Source organism: Mus caroli, unplaced genomic scaffold (genome assembly GCF_978045245.1).
Source record: "Mus caroli unplaced genomic scaffold, Mus_caroli_1 scaffold_2, whole genome shotgun sequence".
Taxonomy (NCBI): Eukaryota; Metazoa; Chordata; class Mammalia; order Rodentia; family Muridae; genus Mus; species Mus caroli.
The window spans coordinates 14,546,342-14,561,875 of record NW_028227257.1 but is presented as its reverse complement, the minus strand read 5'-3'; the positions used below and the strand labels follow the sequence as shown (position 1 = coordinate 14,561,875).

At 50.3% G+C, this 15,534-nt stretch overlaps 1 protein-coding gene across 2 annotated transcripts in view; it reads left to right on the top strand.

Moving 5' to 3' along the window:
* The window catches only part of Slc12a5 (solute carrier family 12 member 5), a 38,474-nt gene that overhangs the window by 10,571 nt on the left and 12,369 nt on the right, over positions 1-15,534 (top strand). For both annotated transcript variants that reach the window (XM_021180201.3, XM_021180217.3), the window contains exons 2-13: positions 2,334-2,428; positions 3,071-3,202; positions 3,517-3,663; positions 4,507-4,561; positions 5,050-5,180; positions 7,749-7,990; positions 8,639-8,850; positions 11,074-11,244; positions 11,475-11,573; positions 11,776-11,833; positions 14,873-15,047; positions 15,376-15,494. In XM_021180201.3, the coding sequence (XP_021035860.1) occupies positions 2,334-2,428; positions 3,071-3,202; positions 3,517-3,663; positions 4,507-4,561; positions 5,050-5,180; positions 7,749-7,990; positions 8,639-8,850; positions 11,074-11,244; positions 11,475-11,573; positions 11,776-11,833; positions 14,873-15,047; positions 15,376-15,494 (1,636 nt within the window). The remainder of the gene's footprint in view (positions 1-2,333; positions 2,429-3,070; positions 3,203-3,516; positions 3,664-4,506; positions 4,562-5,049; positions 5,181-7,748; positions 7,991-8,638; positions 8,851-11,073; positions 11,245-11,474; positions 11,574-11,775; positions 11,834-14,872; positions 15,048-15,375; positions 15,495-15,534) is intronic.

The following is a 15,534-nucleotide window of genomic DNA, read 5'->3' as shown; positions in this document are numbered from 1 at the left end:
GATGGTTTTAAGAAAGGCACCCAGCCATACAGACAGAGAAGCCCTGAAGTCTTTCAGCTAAAGGAAGGATGTGAGACAAGGAGCCCAGGCTGGATGGGTACCAGGTGTGCTAAGAATGTTAGTCGCAATAGTAACAGTAGGCACACCTGTGTCACCACCATGGTGTGCGCTATTCCAGCTGAGTCCCTAACCATCCTCTGAGTTAGGTCAAGTTAGCATCCCTTTGCAATGGGAGTGAGAGGATGGAGCCAGAGCCAGAGAGGCTGGTACTGAAGTTTTCCAAGCTCAGTCCCTTTCCTGAACACTAGGGGTTTTTCTCTTGCACCCCATCATCTCTAGTCCACAGTATCCTGCCTCAAGAGAAGAAGGCATCTATCTGGTCAACATTTTAAAAGGAGAGGGTGCCCACTTCACTTTCATTTCTTCCGTTTCTGGTCCCAGACAGATCTTTTCAGATTCTGGAAGCCTTGGAGAAATTTCCTCCAAATATTATCTCCTGAACATCTATTATGTGATGGCTTCCATGGGGAGGATGGGCCTGCCATTTCCAGTAACTCACCCCAACCCTGCCACCTCCTCCCTGTGAGAGAAAAGAATGGCTGGGGTCTAGTTAGGAAATCGGCATTTCTGTCTCAATGGGCAAAGTGGAGGTGGGTGTTTTTGGACCAGGCATCCCCCGCCCTGCAGTTTTCAGTCAAGTTGGGATACATTATGCTCTGGAGATGGATGGGTCCCCAACTGGGTGGCTGAAGAAAGGTCCCAGGAGGCAGGGAGAATGCAGAGAGGTGGACAGATAAGGATGTCAAGAGATGAGGGCTAGGAGATCCAGGGGCCACAGGGACTCAGCTTTACTGGAAACTTGGACAATGGTGATTCTCCTTCGAGTTTGGGAAGATGCCCGCCATTTGACCTTCAGTTCCATTGCTGAGGGAGGTTGACAGTTGCAACTACCAAATTATGTCCATGGGAAGGAAACCCATATCTTTTTGGAGGGAGCTTTCTTTGCATCAAGAGTGTTTCTCCTTGGCTTGGCACATTGCTTAAACACATTTGTGTGGTGACCTCTGGCCCTTACAGTGTTCAGCTTCTTTCTGGAGATTGCTCCCTCCAGGTGCCCAGGCAGTTTTTGGACCCTACTATGGGTCACCCTTAGCTAAGTTCAGCCTCTTCCCCACCCCAAACTCCTCTCTTCTACATTTCCACCTCATTAAGCTCCAGCCTCATCCCACCCATTGACCTGTGCTAGAAATCCTAGGCTTTATCCTAGAGTCTTCCCTCCCCCTCCCCAAACATCTGGCACAACATGCTTCTGTAGTGCTTGAGGCCCGAGTCTTCCCATTGCCCCATATTGCTGGGCCTAGGTCATTGTCAGCCCTTGCCTGGATTATGGAAATGCTCTAGTTGCTTGCTGCAGCTCTCACATGAAGCCAGAAGGCTTGCTGCAAAACCCAAGTCAGGTCCTGACACTCTTTGGCCTGAAGCGTCAATGACTGTCCATTGTCCTCTGGCCGAGGGCCAAGTTCTTCAAGATGCCTGCCACTTCCTTAAGTCTCACACTGCCTGCCCTGAGTCATCTTTTCCAAAGCTATGGTTCGTTCCTAGGCCCCGGTACACCCCTTCCTAAGTCTCTAGCCGGATCATGCTTTGTTCAGCAGTTTTAACCTGTCCTGTTGGCTTCCACATCTGGGACATCAAACACACTGTTCTGGGTTCTCTCTGCCTGGAACACCCTCCTGCCACCCCCACCCCCACCCCAGTCATCCTTCAGTTCTCAGCTGACACGTCACTTCCTCTGGGGAGCCTCCTGTGACCTCTCAGGCTGGGCTGTGTGCCCTCCTGCATCCCTGATGTCACTTTCTTTCACAGACTTTAGCAGTCCTGTCTACCACTTCTTCTCCCCTGGCTCTCTGGTTGTTTGTTCTTCTGCCCATTTGATTGGCACATGGGAGTCTGGCAGTGAATGGGAGAATATAAGATGCCAAGGGGGTATCCTTGGGAGTTCAGGTTACAAGGTTCTATACTGTCCTCCCGAGTGTGTGTGTGGGGATCAAACATCCACCTATGAACTAAGCTGGGCTCATTTATACCCAAGAAGACAACCCAGGTGACTTTTTGGTGTCAGGGCTCCTACGTTTGCCAGGCACTCAGACCACGCCAGCAGCAAACTGGGCTCTCTATCCATGCTGCCAACTAAGACCATGCAAGAAGGTAGTTCGAGCCCAGTCCCTCCAGCGTGTGACCTGCTGGTTAGACAGTTAACGTGGTCATAGAGCTGTAAGCAGGGTGGAGAGGGCACGGTGACTGGTGTCACACCTGACTCCTCTCCTTCTCAGGTGATGGCAACCCCAAAGAGAGCAGTCCCTTCATCAACAGCACGGACACGGAGAAGGGCAGAGAGTACGATGGCAGGAACATGGCCCTGTTTGAGGTGGGCTGCTTGGGTTGCTGTTAGTCATGCCGGCTCCATCAGTGCTCTCTCTCTTCCTCCCTCGGGAAGAGAAGCCACCTCTCTATCCCTCCCTCAGGTCCACCTTCTCCCTCAGCCTCCCTATCCCTCCTTGGTCTTTTCTGGCTTTACCCTCTTGGTTTCTTTCTTTCTTTCTTTCTTTCTTTCTTTCTTTCTTTCTTTCTTTCTTTCTTTCTTTCTTTCTTTCTTTCTTTCTTTTTTGTTTTTCGAGACAGAATTTCTCTGTGTAGCCCTGGCTGTCCTGGAACTCACTTTGTAGACCAGGCTGGCCTTGAACTCAGAAATGCGCCTGCCTCTGCCTCTGCCTCTGCCTCTGCCTCTGCCTCTGCCTCTGCCTCTGCCTCTGCCTCTGCCTCTGCCTCTGCCTCCTGAGTGCTGGGATTAAAGGTGTGCGCCACCACAACTGGCTACCCTCTTGGTTTCTTGTCCTCCTATCCTGTCTCAGCACCTCCGTCCGCCCGTCCCCCTGCTCCCTGCTCCTCTGTTCCCATTGCATCCCAAATCCAGGGGCTTGACCTTCATCCCCATCTCCTTACATCCAGCTCACTCCATTGCTGCTCTGCTCCTCCAGCTTCCTAACACTGACCCCATTTTCCTCCATAGGAGGAGATGGACACCAGCCCCATGGTATCCTCCCTGCTCAGTGGGCTGGCCAACTACACCAACCTACCCCAGGGAAGTAGAGAGCATGAAGAAGCAGAAAATAATGAGGGTGGAAAAAAGAAGCCGGTGCAGGTGGGGCTCTGGGGGCTGGGGGAGGGAGTGTGGGGGAGGAAAAGGGATATGGATGGAGGGGTGAATGATGGAGAAGCAGGGGAGGGGGGTGACTGTATGGGGAGAGGAAGGAGGCGTGAAGAAGGCGAAGGGAGGGGTCTGGAGGTTGGTAGAGAGTAGGAAAAGCATGTAAGAACCTGGGGGAAGAGTGAGGGGAGGGGAGCTGCAAGAGAGGAGAGGCAGTGAAGGAAGGAAGGAACGACATGGAGGAGCCCTGGGCTAGGCAGCTGGCAGTGAGCAGGCAGGGCAGAGACTGATGCTGGCCTCTCTGGCAGGCTCCTCGAATGGGCACCTTCATGGGTGTGTACCTGCCGTGCCTGCAGAACATCTTTGGTGTCATCCTCTTCCTGCGGCTCACGTGGGTGGTGGGCATCGCGGGCATCATGGAGTCCTTCTGTATGGTCTTCATCTGCTGCTCCTGTGTGAGTGACCCCCCCCTCCCCCTCGGCTCAGGGAAGGCAGCTGGGGATTGGCTGAGGCCTGGAGGTGGGTGGGTGGGGATGGGGGTGGGAGTGGGGGAAGCTTGCAACCTGAGCTTTTTATAGGAGTCACTGCTTATGATTTTTGAGAGTAAATTAGGCCTGACTGGTCCTTCCTGGATCTCATAGGCTTCCCTCTGATGGCTGTCAGTCGGGTTTCACCTGGATCTGCGTGTGTGTTTATGAGTGTGATTACACAAGTACTGCCGATCCATTGATGAAAATGATAAACGCAGAGAAGAAAACAAAATTCAAGCCAATTGAATGAGCTAACGTTTTGGAAAGCCCCTACTGATGAGAAATGAGATTATGTCTCACAGATAACTTTCCAATTAGATTCTCCTAGCCCATATTGAAACAAAAATCCAATCTCCATTGAACACCAAACTTAGTCTCTTGAGTCTTTACACATAGCCTTGAGGCCACTCTATGTGTGAAGATGTCAGTGTTGGGGCTATTCCCATTTTACAGATGAGGATACTGAGGCTTGAGACGTGAACTGAGTTTTCTTGGGTCATAGGATACCTAGGGGACAAATTGTGGTTACCAGAGTTTTTTGGCACTATAGCTCCTCCTATTTGCACGGTGAATAGGAGGTTATTTTTTTTTTTTTTTTTTTAAGAAAGGTTTGGCTGGCATGAATAGAAATTGGAACAGTCCCAGAGAGAAGCTCAGGAGAGGAGAGCCTGTGGGTTTGGCTGGTGGCTGTAGGGTATGTTGGCTTGGCCACCAGCCAGACCACTGCTGCCCCTAGCAGCCACTACTCTGACGATCTCTTTCCTACAGACGATGCTCACAGCCATTTCCATGAGTGCAATCGCAACCAATGGTGTTGTGCCTGGTATGTGACTGGGCCCTTTGCAGAGTTGGGGAGGGCCGGAGGCCTAATGATTGACAGGGAACAGTGGGGGGAGGGGAGCAGTGGGCCAGACTTTGTGGGTCACCACGACCCAAGACCCAAGACAGTATTGCAGACCAAGATTTGGGCTATGATTGTTCGTGGGGTGGGTAGGAGAGAGCCTGTCGGGGCTAGGGAAGGAGGCAGATGATGGTGTTGGGTAGGGCACTCCCTCTCAAACCGAGACCCTTTTCTCTACCATCCTACTTTTTGAGCCATGACCTCTTTTCAGGAGTAATTAGCAACATGGTAATAATTAATGCAGCAAACTCCATGCAGAGTGGTTGGCTAGGTCTCCCATAGACTCCTTTCTGGGGCTGCAGCCCGAGGTCTAGAGAAACCTTCTTCTGCCCTCTGTCCCTGATCCCTGATCACTGCGGAGCTGCCCAGGGCCCTCTGTCCCTCTTGCTGACACTAGGCTTTCTCTGCAGCTGGTGGCTCGTACTACATGATTTCCAGGTCTCTGGGCCCGGAGTTTGGGGGCGCCGTGGGCCTCTGCTTCTACCTGGGCACCACCTTTGCTGGGGCTATGTACATCCTTGGCACGATCGAGATCCTGCTGGTGAGAGGGGCGGGGGAGGAGGTGTGGGGGCCCAGGTTGTCAGCCACTTAAGCAGTGTTCCCTGGACACCTGCTACAGGCCAGGCCACTGCTTAAGGCCAAAGAGAAGTCGGATGTGGTCTGTCTCGAAAGAGTTCCCAGTCTGGTTGGGGAGACGAGATACGATAATTATGTAACACAAACAGCTGTGGTTTATCAGGCACCCACTGAGTTCTCAGCATTGCTCCAAATGCTTTACAGTCATTATCTCGAATCCTTAGAGGTTTAAGTATTATGATGGCATTTTACAAATGAGAAGTTCCAAAAGGCAGATAAAGCCAGCTCAAGGTCACTCAGCTACAGGCATGCTGGCAGAGGTGGATTTGGAAGCGTTAAAATAACAGCTGGAATAGTGACAGCCCATGACATTCTAGGGGCCGTGCAAAGCACTCTGGATGTTAGTTGCAGATCTTGGTGGACGGTTCTTAGACTACAGGAGAACCACGAGGGACCTTTGTAGAGAGATCTGTTAGGAGTAGTGTCTGGGGCAGAGGGAAACTAGGTGTGTTTGCTATTTGAGGGATAGTGTGGCTGGCTTAGGCCTCCTGTTCTTTGTTTGGGTGGGTGTGTATACTGGATCCTTGGTTTAAGGAACTTAGTTGGAAGACCTTTTGCTTAGCATGCTCAGATCCCTGGCTTTGCTTCTTAGAACCATATAAAGTCTCTATGCTTGGGAGGTGGAGGCAGGAGGATAAGAAGTTTGAGATCGCCATCAGCTACATAGTGACTCTCAAGCCTGTCAGGGCTACAAGAGATCCTGCCACAATTGAAAAGGAAAGAGAAGAGAAGAAGGTGTTGAGTTAATGTTTTCTTTCTTTCTTTTTCTTTTTTTTTTTTTTTTTTTTTTTTTTTTGTTTTGTTTTGTTTTTCAAGGCAGGGTTTCTCTGTATAGCCCTGGCTGTCCTGGAACTCACTCTGTAGACCAGGCTGGCCTCGAACTCAGAAATGCGCCTGCCTCAGCCTCATTTAGAGTGCTGGGATTGAAGGCATGCGCCACCACGCCTGGCTTGAGTTAATGTTTTCTACTCCTCCCCCCATCCTCTCTAAGATCTAAGGTTTTCAGGCAATTAGGTTTTATTTGTTTGTTTGTTTGTCCCCTCCCCACCCTCCAGGAATCTTTCATGTATTAGGATAAGGCCATTTTACAGATGGGGAGGGTAGAGAGTCTCAGGGACATATGGAGGAGTGTGAGCCTGCATCCCTCTAACTAGAACTAAAGGAGCAGAACCGCTGGTTGGGGGCAGGAGAGAAGAAATCAGAGACTAGGAGGCCCTTGAGTTGGGCATTCTGGTGAGAGCATTGTAGACCTTGGTGACATGGCATTTCCAAATGTGTTATCAAACAGCTTGCCCACTGACTGTCACTGGAACAGTATCAGAGTAAAGGACAAAACTGATCCAGTGGAAATCAGAAGCATTTTAGTGTATGGATCTCACACTTCTGTCTTTCTGTTTGATATTTTTCTGCGTTTGTAGAACCTAAGTCCATCTCCAAATATTTCCTTAAGAGTCTGAACACTCCATTTATTCATAAATAAAAAGTAACTTAAACAAATATAAGCATTTTAAGTTTAATGTAGACATTTTTAGAAAATATGAACATGTAAAAACTCATATTTCAATTATTCAATAAAAGCATCTGTTGTCCTTTTTCCTTCCTTTCTTCCTCCCCCCCGCCTTTTTTTTTTTTTTTTTGAGACAGGGTTTCTCTATGTAGCCCTGGCTGTCCTATGATTTACTCTATAGACCAGGCTGGCCTCAAACTCATAGATCCATCTGCCTTCGCTTCCCAAGTGCTGGGATTAAAGGTGTACACCACATCTCCCAGCTTGTTGCTTTCTTTAGACAGGGTCTAAAGTCCTTATAGTCCAGGCTTGTTTGGTACTGGTGATTCTCCTGCCTCAGCCTCCAGGGTGCTCTGATTACAGATATGCCTGGTACCACTGATATTTGTACATCCCTACAAATACATTTCACACAAATGAATAAATATTTCCACGTATAAGTTTACAAAAGTGAAATCATAAGATACATTGCTTTTAGAACCTGACCGTATTCACCCCAATACACTGCAAATAAATTTTAAACTCTTGAATGAGGTCTTGCTATGTAGCTCGGGCTGGTTTCAAATTCTCCTGCCTCAGCCTTCCATGGTGTTGGGCTTATGGGTCTGTAGCACTGTGCCTGCCATGGACAGGTTTTGAATCAGTTCATATAAATTCATGCCTTTTCCAGATTCATTACCAGGGTTTGAATCTAGGCCCTGTGTTCATATTAAATATACTTACAAATAATAAAAATAATAGTTATAGTTAATAGTTATAAAAGATAATGCCAGTGGAGAGCCTTTCCCGGCATCTTTGAGTGGCATTTTCATGGACGTCATCATAGACATTGTGCGAGAATCCACTGCATCTTTTAGCCAGTGACCTATTAGTGGATGCCATTTCCCACCTTGGAGACCATTTCCCTGGGGTGAGTCTCAGCTGGCCTGGGTCACCTGTCTAACTTCCTTTGCCCTACTCCTACAGGCTTATCTCTTCCCAGCTATGGCCATCTTCAAGGCAGAAGATGCCAGTGGGGAGGCAGCCGCCATGCTGAACAACATGCGGGTGTACGGCACCTGTGTGCTTACCTGCATGGCCACCGTAGTCTTTGTGGGTGTCAAGTACGTCAACAAGTTTGCCTTGGTCTTCCTGGGTTGCGTCATCCTGTCCATCCTGGCCATCTATGCAGGGGTCATCAAGTCTGCCTTCGACCCACCCAATTTCCCGTGAGTGCTGTCTTTCTGGGTCTGCAGGTATCATGGCTCTCACTGGTCCAGCTCAGGCCGGCATAGTGAGAGTCTCTGCCGGGTCTCCTCTCTCTTCACCTCTCAGAACTGGAGCGTGTGGGTTGAGAGCAACATCCCCAGGAAGGGTGAAAGCTTTCTGTTTAGGGGAGTTTATTCAGGATGGGGTCACAGTTTTGGAGGTGGGAAGTTCTCTGGAGTGTGTCAACTGCTTGCGGGTGGAGGACTTAGGCTTAGTGGAGGAGTACGCTCAGTGTCATAGGGAACCTTCTGGATGGGCCAACCTCCTGGAGTGGACAGTCTTGGTTTCTAACACATTCTCAAAGTCGGGGAAGAACCCAGAAGAGGGAGAGCCCAGGGTTCAGTTCCCCTTTAGCTCAGTAGCTAAGAGGTCAGGACACCGAGGCCGCTGTCCGTGGTGCTGAACAGCACCAGATGGTTAGTTCTCATTTGCATACTCAAATTGCCTGGGGACCTTTACAGAAACCCTGATGGCCATGGCCTAGACGGACTCGGAATCTCTGGGTGTGGGACTATGAAATCTGCATCGTTGATGCTCTCAGTGGCTCTCCTGTGACATCAGGGAGATGTCATGTTCATCCCATCCTCCTTTCTCTCGTCTCTCCCTAGGATCTGCCTCCTGGGGAACCGCACGCTGTCTCGCCATGGCTTTGATGTCTGTGCCAAGCTGGCTTGGGAAGGAAATGAGACAGTGACCACACGGCTCTGGGGCCTTTTCTGCTCCTCCCGCCTCCTCAATGCCACCTGTGATGAGTACTTCACCCGAAACAATGTCACAGAGATCCAGGGCATTCCTGGTGCTGCCAGTGGTCTCATCAAAGGTCTGAGGGGAAGGGGCTGGATCTAGGGAGTGCTGCGGGGATCATAGGTTAAGTGATCAGGATTAGGGGTGTCCCTTGGGATCCAGTTCAATGAAGGTCAGCTTTAATTGAGCATCTGGTAGGCCATGATTTGTCTTAAAAATTATGGCGAGGTAGAGGCACAAGTATAGAATTCATTTCACTGTTATTAAGAGAGAAAGCCTGTCAAATAAGTATTCTCTACCCACTAAGTACTCAACACTGCTAACTCAGCAGGACCACGGTACACACATGTCTCAGTGCTTGGTCTTGGGGATTTTAGTGACAGAGAGTGTGTTACTAAGTAAACTATGATCCGTATGGGTGTGTATTCAGTGACTAGAGAACAATGAGGACACAGCATCCGTGTGCCTCAGGTGACAAGAACAGGGCTTCCCTCACTTGCCAAGGGAGATCATCTGTTATGTTGGGGAATAAGGGAATTACAGAACAAAGAGCAGCCTGTCTAATGTGTGTGGCCATGAGAGGCATAGCATGACCTCTGATCCCAGGTCACCCTGTGTGACTTGGAATTAAGAAAAGGGGCAAAGGATGATGCTAGAGAGCATGGCATGAGCCAAACTAGCAGGCCCTAGAAGCCAGGCTGAGGAGTTACATCCTGAAAGCAGTGGGGTACAGGAGGAGGCAGTGGGGGCTAGGAGGAGGTAGTGGGGTGCAGGAGAAGGCAGTGGGGGGCAGGGGGAGGCAGTGGGGGGCAGGAGGAGGCAGTGGAGGCTAGGAGGAAGCAGTGGGGTGCTGGAGAAGGCAGTAGGGTGTAGGAGGAGGCAGTGGGGTGCAGGAGGAGACAGTGGGGGGCAGGAGGAGGCAGTGGGGGCAGGAGGAGGCCAGTGTTTTGAGCCCAGGACAAAGATGACTCTGTACTGAGAAACAGTGATGGTTTCAGTGGGAACGGAGTAGGGGTTCTCTGTTGGAGTTGTTCTTCTGCCCTGGAGGTGTTTTATCATGTCTGGACACACATACAAATAAACACACTCTTACTTTATTTTATTTTGCTTGTGTATACGTGTGTGTGTACATGCATGTCATGTATGCGTATGGAGGCCATAGGACAACTTGCTGGATTCTGTTTCCTCCTTCCACCATGTGGGTCTCTGGGATTGAACCCAGATTATCAGACTTGGCAGCAAGTGCCTCTACTCACTGAACCATCTTGCTGGTCCCTGGAGATATTTTAGTCATCAAAACTAGGGGCGGGGTTAAAAAAAACTAGGGGGATTGACAGGGCAGTAATGGCTCACACCTTTAATCCCAGCACTCTGGAGGTAGAGGCAGGCAGATCTCTTTGAGTCTGAGGCCAGTCTTGTCCACAGAGTGAGTTCCAGGATATCCAAGGCTACACAGAGAAACCCCATCTCAAAAACCAAAAAGCGAACAAAAAACCCAGAGGGGCTTGGGACTGGATGGATGTCTCAGGAGAAGAGAATTTGCTGCTTTCCCAGAGGTCCTGGGTTCAATCCCATGGAACCTCACAAGCGTTTGCAGTTCTAGTTCCAGGGAATCTGATGCCTCTGGACTTTGCAGGCACCAGGCACATGTGTGGTGTGCATAGACATGCACAGAGACAAAACACCCGCGCACACAGAAAATGACACAAACCAGAGGGATGCTTCTGATGTTGAGTGTGTGGCTCCCAGGCTTCTGTCTAACACCCTAAAGGGCTGTTTGATGGCTCTCCAGAGCCATCTATGCCGCCCACCACAGGTGCACGGCAGTGGAGCCCCGGGACAGGAAGAAGAGACTTACTAGTGAGTGGTCACAGACAGGAGTAGGGATGCTTTGAAGCAGGGAGGGGAACAGACATAGTTGAGAGCAATGCCAGGGCGTTTGGATTGATTAATGCCAGTGCCATTGCCAAGATGAGAGATGCAGGAGCCAGTTGGGGCCTGAGAGCTGATTAGGTCACCTGGGGACACGTGGAAGCCAGTCTCAGGGAGGATCCTCTGTGCCTGTCCCACTAGACTGGACAATTGAAAGGGCAGAGAGGCTCAGTCCCATTCCACTTTGAAATTTGTGCTCACGCCCTGGTACAAAGCAGGAGCTTGGGGAATGGTGGGGTGTCGAGGGCCATCGGCAGGGGGGAGTGAGAGTTGATTGGTCTTGACTTTCTGCTCCCCACTCCTCCCGGTCTGAGCTCTGGCTCCCAACTTGCGGGTCATCTCCCTGACTACCTTCATCTTCCCACAGAGAACCTGTGGAGTTCTTACCTGACCAAAGGGGTGATTGTGGAGAGGCGCGGGATGCCCTCCGTGGGCCTGGCAGACAGTACCCCCGTAGACATGGACCACCCCTATGTCTTCAGTGATATGACCTCCTACTTCACCCTGCTCGTTGGCATCTACTTCCCCTCAGTCACAGGTGAGCGGGAGCTTGGAGAGGGAGGCCTCTGCCCGGGCAGGCGGTGGGCGTTGACAGGGGAGTCAGCGCCAGGACCAGGGCTTCTTAGTTTGATGACCCTGCCACCTAAGTCGGAACTGGTTGTTCAGGTGAGTCGGCATGACAGGGTGAGGGGACTGGGCCCCCAACCCCAATATGTGTCATTTCCTCAGTGGCCCTGGCTACTATCTGAACTGCTCTTCTGCCTACAGGGATCATGGCTGGCTCAAACCGATCTGGAGACCTGCGGGATGCCCAGAAGTCTATCCCTACTGGAACTATACTGGCCATTGCTACCACCTCTGCTGTCTGTATCCTGCATAGCTGAGCTGTGTCTACTGTGTGTGTGTGTGTGTGTGTGTGTGTGTGTGTGTGTGTGTGTGTGAGAGAGAGAGAGAGAGAGAGAGAGAGAGAGAGAGAGCAAGAGAGAGCGAGATTTTGCACTGGTGGCTAAGGATGCGGTTGGGGGCGGATACCACCGTGCTAAGGATTCTCCTTCACTGTCTGCCATAGACATCAGCTCTGTTGTTCTGTTTGGAGCCTGCATCGAGGGGGTCGTCCTACGGGACAAGTAAGGAAAGGAAATGGTTTTGTCCTGGGGGAGGGGTGGGCTCAGGAGGAAACAGACCTGGTGCTGGGCGTGTGTGTGTGTGTGTGTGTGTGTGTGTGTGTGTAAGGGCTCATGGGTGGGAGACCCCTCATTTTCCTCTCATTGAATATTTTTTCCTTCTTGTCACTGAAGGAAAAAGTCTCCTTAAAAAGATGTTACCTGCTGGGCAGTGGTGGTGCACGCCTTTAATCCCAGCACTTGGGAGGTAGAGGCAGGGGATTTCTGAGTTCGAGGCTAGCCTGGTCTACAGAGTGAGTTCCAGGACAGCTAGGGCTATACAGAGAAACCCTGTCTCGAAAAACCAAAAAAAAAAAAAAAAAAAAAAAAAAAAAAAAAAAAAAAGATGTTACCTTTGGTTTGGGATATGATATGTTCATTCATTCATTCATTCATTCATTCACCTAATACTTCTGTGTATTGTTCACTGCCTTGAAAGTTCTGAGGGAAGCAAAGAGAAATACAGGTTCTTTCCTTTGTTTTTTTTTTTTTTTAAATTTGTTTTTGTTTTTGTTTTTGTTTTTTGTCTGGAAGGAGCTCCATGGGGTGATGGCCGCATTTTACAAACAGACTTAGATGCAAGACATGATGAAGAGAGCCCAGGGCTACAGAGAGTACAAGAGTACACAGGGGCGCAGTGTGACCTGGTCAAGTGGGCAATTTACATACATTACTGCTGTTTTAGGGCAGTTTGGATTCCATTCATCTCCCTTAGTCGCAGACCTCCCACGAGATGGCCAGCAGTTCCTTCCCCTCAGCTCTTTATCTAACGTTTGAAGGGCTTCAGCAGAGGCTCCTCAGAGGAAGGGCTGGAAGGGGTTTTTTGGATTTTTTTTTTTTTGTACAGTGTAATTTGTTCTTCACCAACCACAGATCACAAGCATTTGGCTAAGGCTCAGCTTGCATAGATTTTTCTTGGCCATTTTGTCTCCTAAACAATACAGTGCAGCATCCGGGTCCAGAGCACTTCCGGTGTGCTCAAGGGGTTGTAAGTCACCAGACATGAGTCTGACTTTTCAGGAGAGTGAGTGCCTGCTGCCAGTGGGTACTGTCCATCTATTGATGAGTGAGCACCACAGAGCCTGGCATTTTGGGAGCAGGGGTACTGGTACCCGACCCTGGTGCCCGCCCCCTGTGGATGCTGCCTGATGTTCACCTCACTCTGCCTTCCCACTTGCTTTAAAATTTGTATTTATTGTTGGGCTGTGGTGGCACACGCTTCTAATCCCAACCCAGAAGCAGGCAGATCTCTGTGAGTTTGAGGTCAGCCTGGTCTACAGAACTCACGTTCCAGGCCAACCAGAGCTACACAGAGAAACCCTGTCTTAAAAACCAAAATAAATTAATTAATTATTGCCAGGCATGGTGGTGCATGCCTTTAATCCCAGCACTTGGGGAGTAGAGGCAGGCAGACCTCTGTGTGTTCAAGGCCAGCCTGGTCTACATAGTTCCAGGACAGTCAGGGCTACGTAGAGAGGCCCTGTTTTAACTACCCCCCCCAAAATTTATTTTTAATTATTTATTATTAGTGTGTATGTATGGTGGGGGGGCTGTGTGCATGTGTGTGCAGATATATGTGTGCCATGGCACATATGGGAGGCCAGAAGACAACTTTCGAGAGTTGGTTCTCTCCCTCCACCAGAGATTCTGGGGGTTAAGCTCAGGTGTGAAAATTTTGCATCTGACTGTTATTTTAGAGTAGTTTGACCTCCATGCATCTCATCTAATCATAGACCTGGCATAAGACTGTCCCTTTATCCGCAGCTCTCCACCCGCTGTTGGAAGTGCCTCAGCAATGCCCCTATGAGCACATCTGGGGCACAGGACTCAGCCACTGAGGCAGCGGTCCCCCTCTGCTCTTCCTTCTCTTCCTCTCCCCTTCCCTCCCTTCTCCCCACTTACTTTCCTTTCTGTCACCATTCAAAAAGAAATGTATTTGTTTTTATTGTATGTGTATGAGTGTTTACCTGCATGTATGTCTGTGCACCACATACATGCTTGGTGTTCACGGAGGCCAAAAGTGAGTTGCTGGGTCCTCTGGGTCAGGGGTTAGAGGAAGTTTGTGAACTGCCATGTGGGTGCTGGGAACTGAACCCAGGTCCTCTGGAAGAGCAGCCAGTGTTCCTAACAGATGATCCATCTCTTGTGTGCATCCCCGTCTTTTGGAGGTAGGGTCTTGCTCAGCTACCCGGGCTGCTCTGGAATTCCTGGACTCAAGGGATTTCTTTTGCATCAGTTTTCTTCAGACATAGGTTTCTCTGTGTAGCCCTGGCTGTCCGGGAACTCACTCTGTAGACCAGGCTGGCCTCGAACTCAGACCCACCTGCCTCTGCCTCCCAAGTGCTGGGATTAAAGGTGTGTGCACCACCATGTCTGGCTTAAATTTTTCTTCTTCTTTTTTTTAACATTAATTTATTGTATGGATGTACATGTGTGTATGTATGTGTGTGCACATGTGCATATTTGTGCACATGTGGAGGTCAGAAGACAACTGTGGGAGTCAGTTCTCTCCTTCTACCATGGGGGTGGGTCATGGCATGCAGCCAGGGTCCTTCCCTGCTAAGCCATTTTGCAGGCCCCTCCCCTTTTATTCTTAACACCACAGCACACAATGAAGCCAGAGTCTCCATTTCTCATGTGGAGATGCTGTAGTCCTGTAGAGCCCAAGTGATTGGCTCAAGACCATCATGCTAACAACTGTTTATTATAACCACATTCACACCGTGTTCTGGGCACACTTTTCACATCCTGTTTCCCATTTGCTCTGCCTTGCATGAGGTAGGGTTCGTGGCCAGCCTCAGCTTACACGATGCACACGAGGTTACACACACAACAGCTCTGAGGATGCTTGGTATTGTCTCTCCTTTGACCCTTGTGAAGCCTGTGGCCAGCACCCTGTGGCCAGCACCCTGTTGGGCATGCCATCTGTCCGGGGTGACCTACTCTGGAATCCAGATGGTGTCGTTCACCCAGTGTCTCTGTGCCCTCCCTGTCTCTTTCCAGGTTTGGGGAAGCTGTGAATGGCAACCTGGTGGTGGGCACCCTGGCCTGGCCTTCTCCCTGGGTCATCGTCATAGGCTCTTTCTTCTCTACCTGTGGGGCTGGATTACAGAGCCTCACAGGGGCCCCACGCCTGCTGCAGGCCATCTCCCGGGATGGCATAGTGCCCTTCCTGCAGGTCAGTGTGACAGAGCCACCCCTTATGAAAGATCCGTCATCTGGGCCCCTGTCCAGGAGACACTGAACCTGGGCCATCACCAGCCCTGAGCTCCCTCCTGTGGATTGTCCCACAGCTACAGTACTGTCTGTGAACACTGTCTGCTCTTAGGGGAAAAATGGATAGCTCTTCTCCATTCTAGGGGCCAGTCAGGGATTCAGAGAGCCAGCCACAGGGCAAGGAAATGCTCTCTTCTGTCTGTAGATCATACAGACACACCTCGCCTAACCCTCTTGGGGCAGGGAGAGTCATTTCAGTGTCCCAAGAGTGAGGGCTGCTCTGTTCCTAGGTCTTTGGCCACGGCAAAGCTAATGGAGAGCCAACCTGGGCGCTGCTGCTGACTGCCTGCATCTGTGAGATCGGCATCCTCATAGCCTCCCTGGATGAGGTCGCCCCTATACTTTCCATGTGCGTACCAGGTCTGGAGCCTGCCTGTCGGCCTCATGAG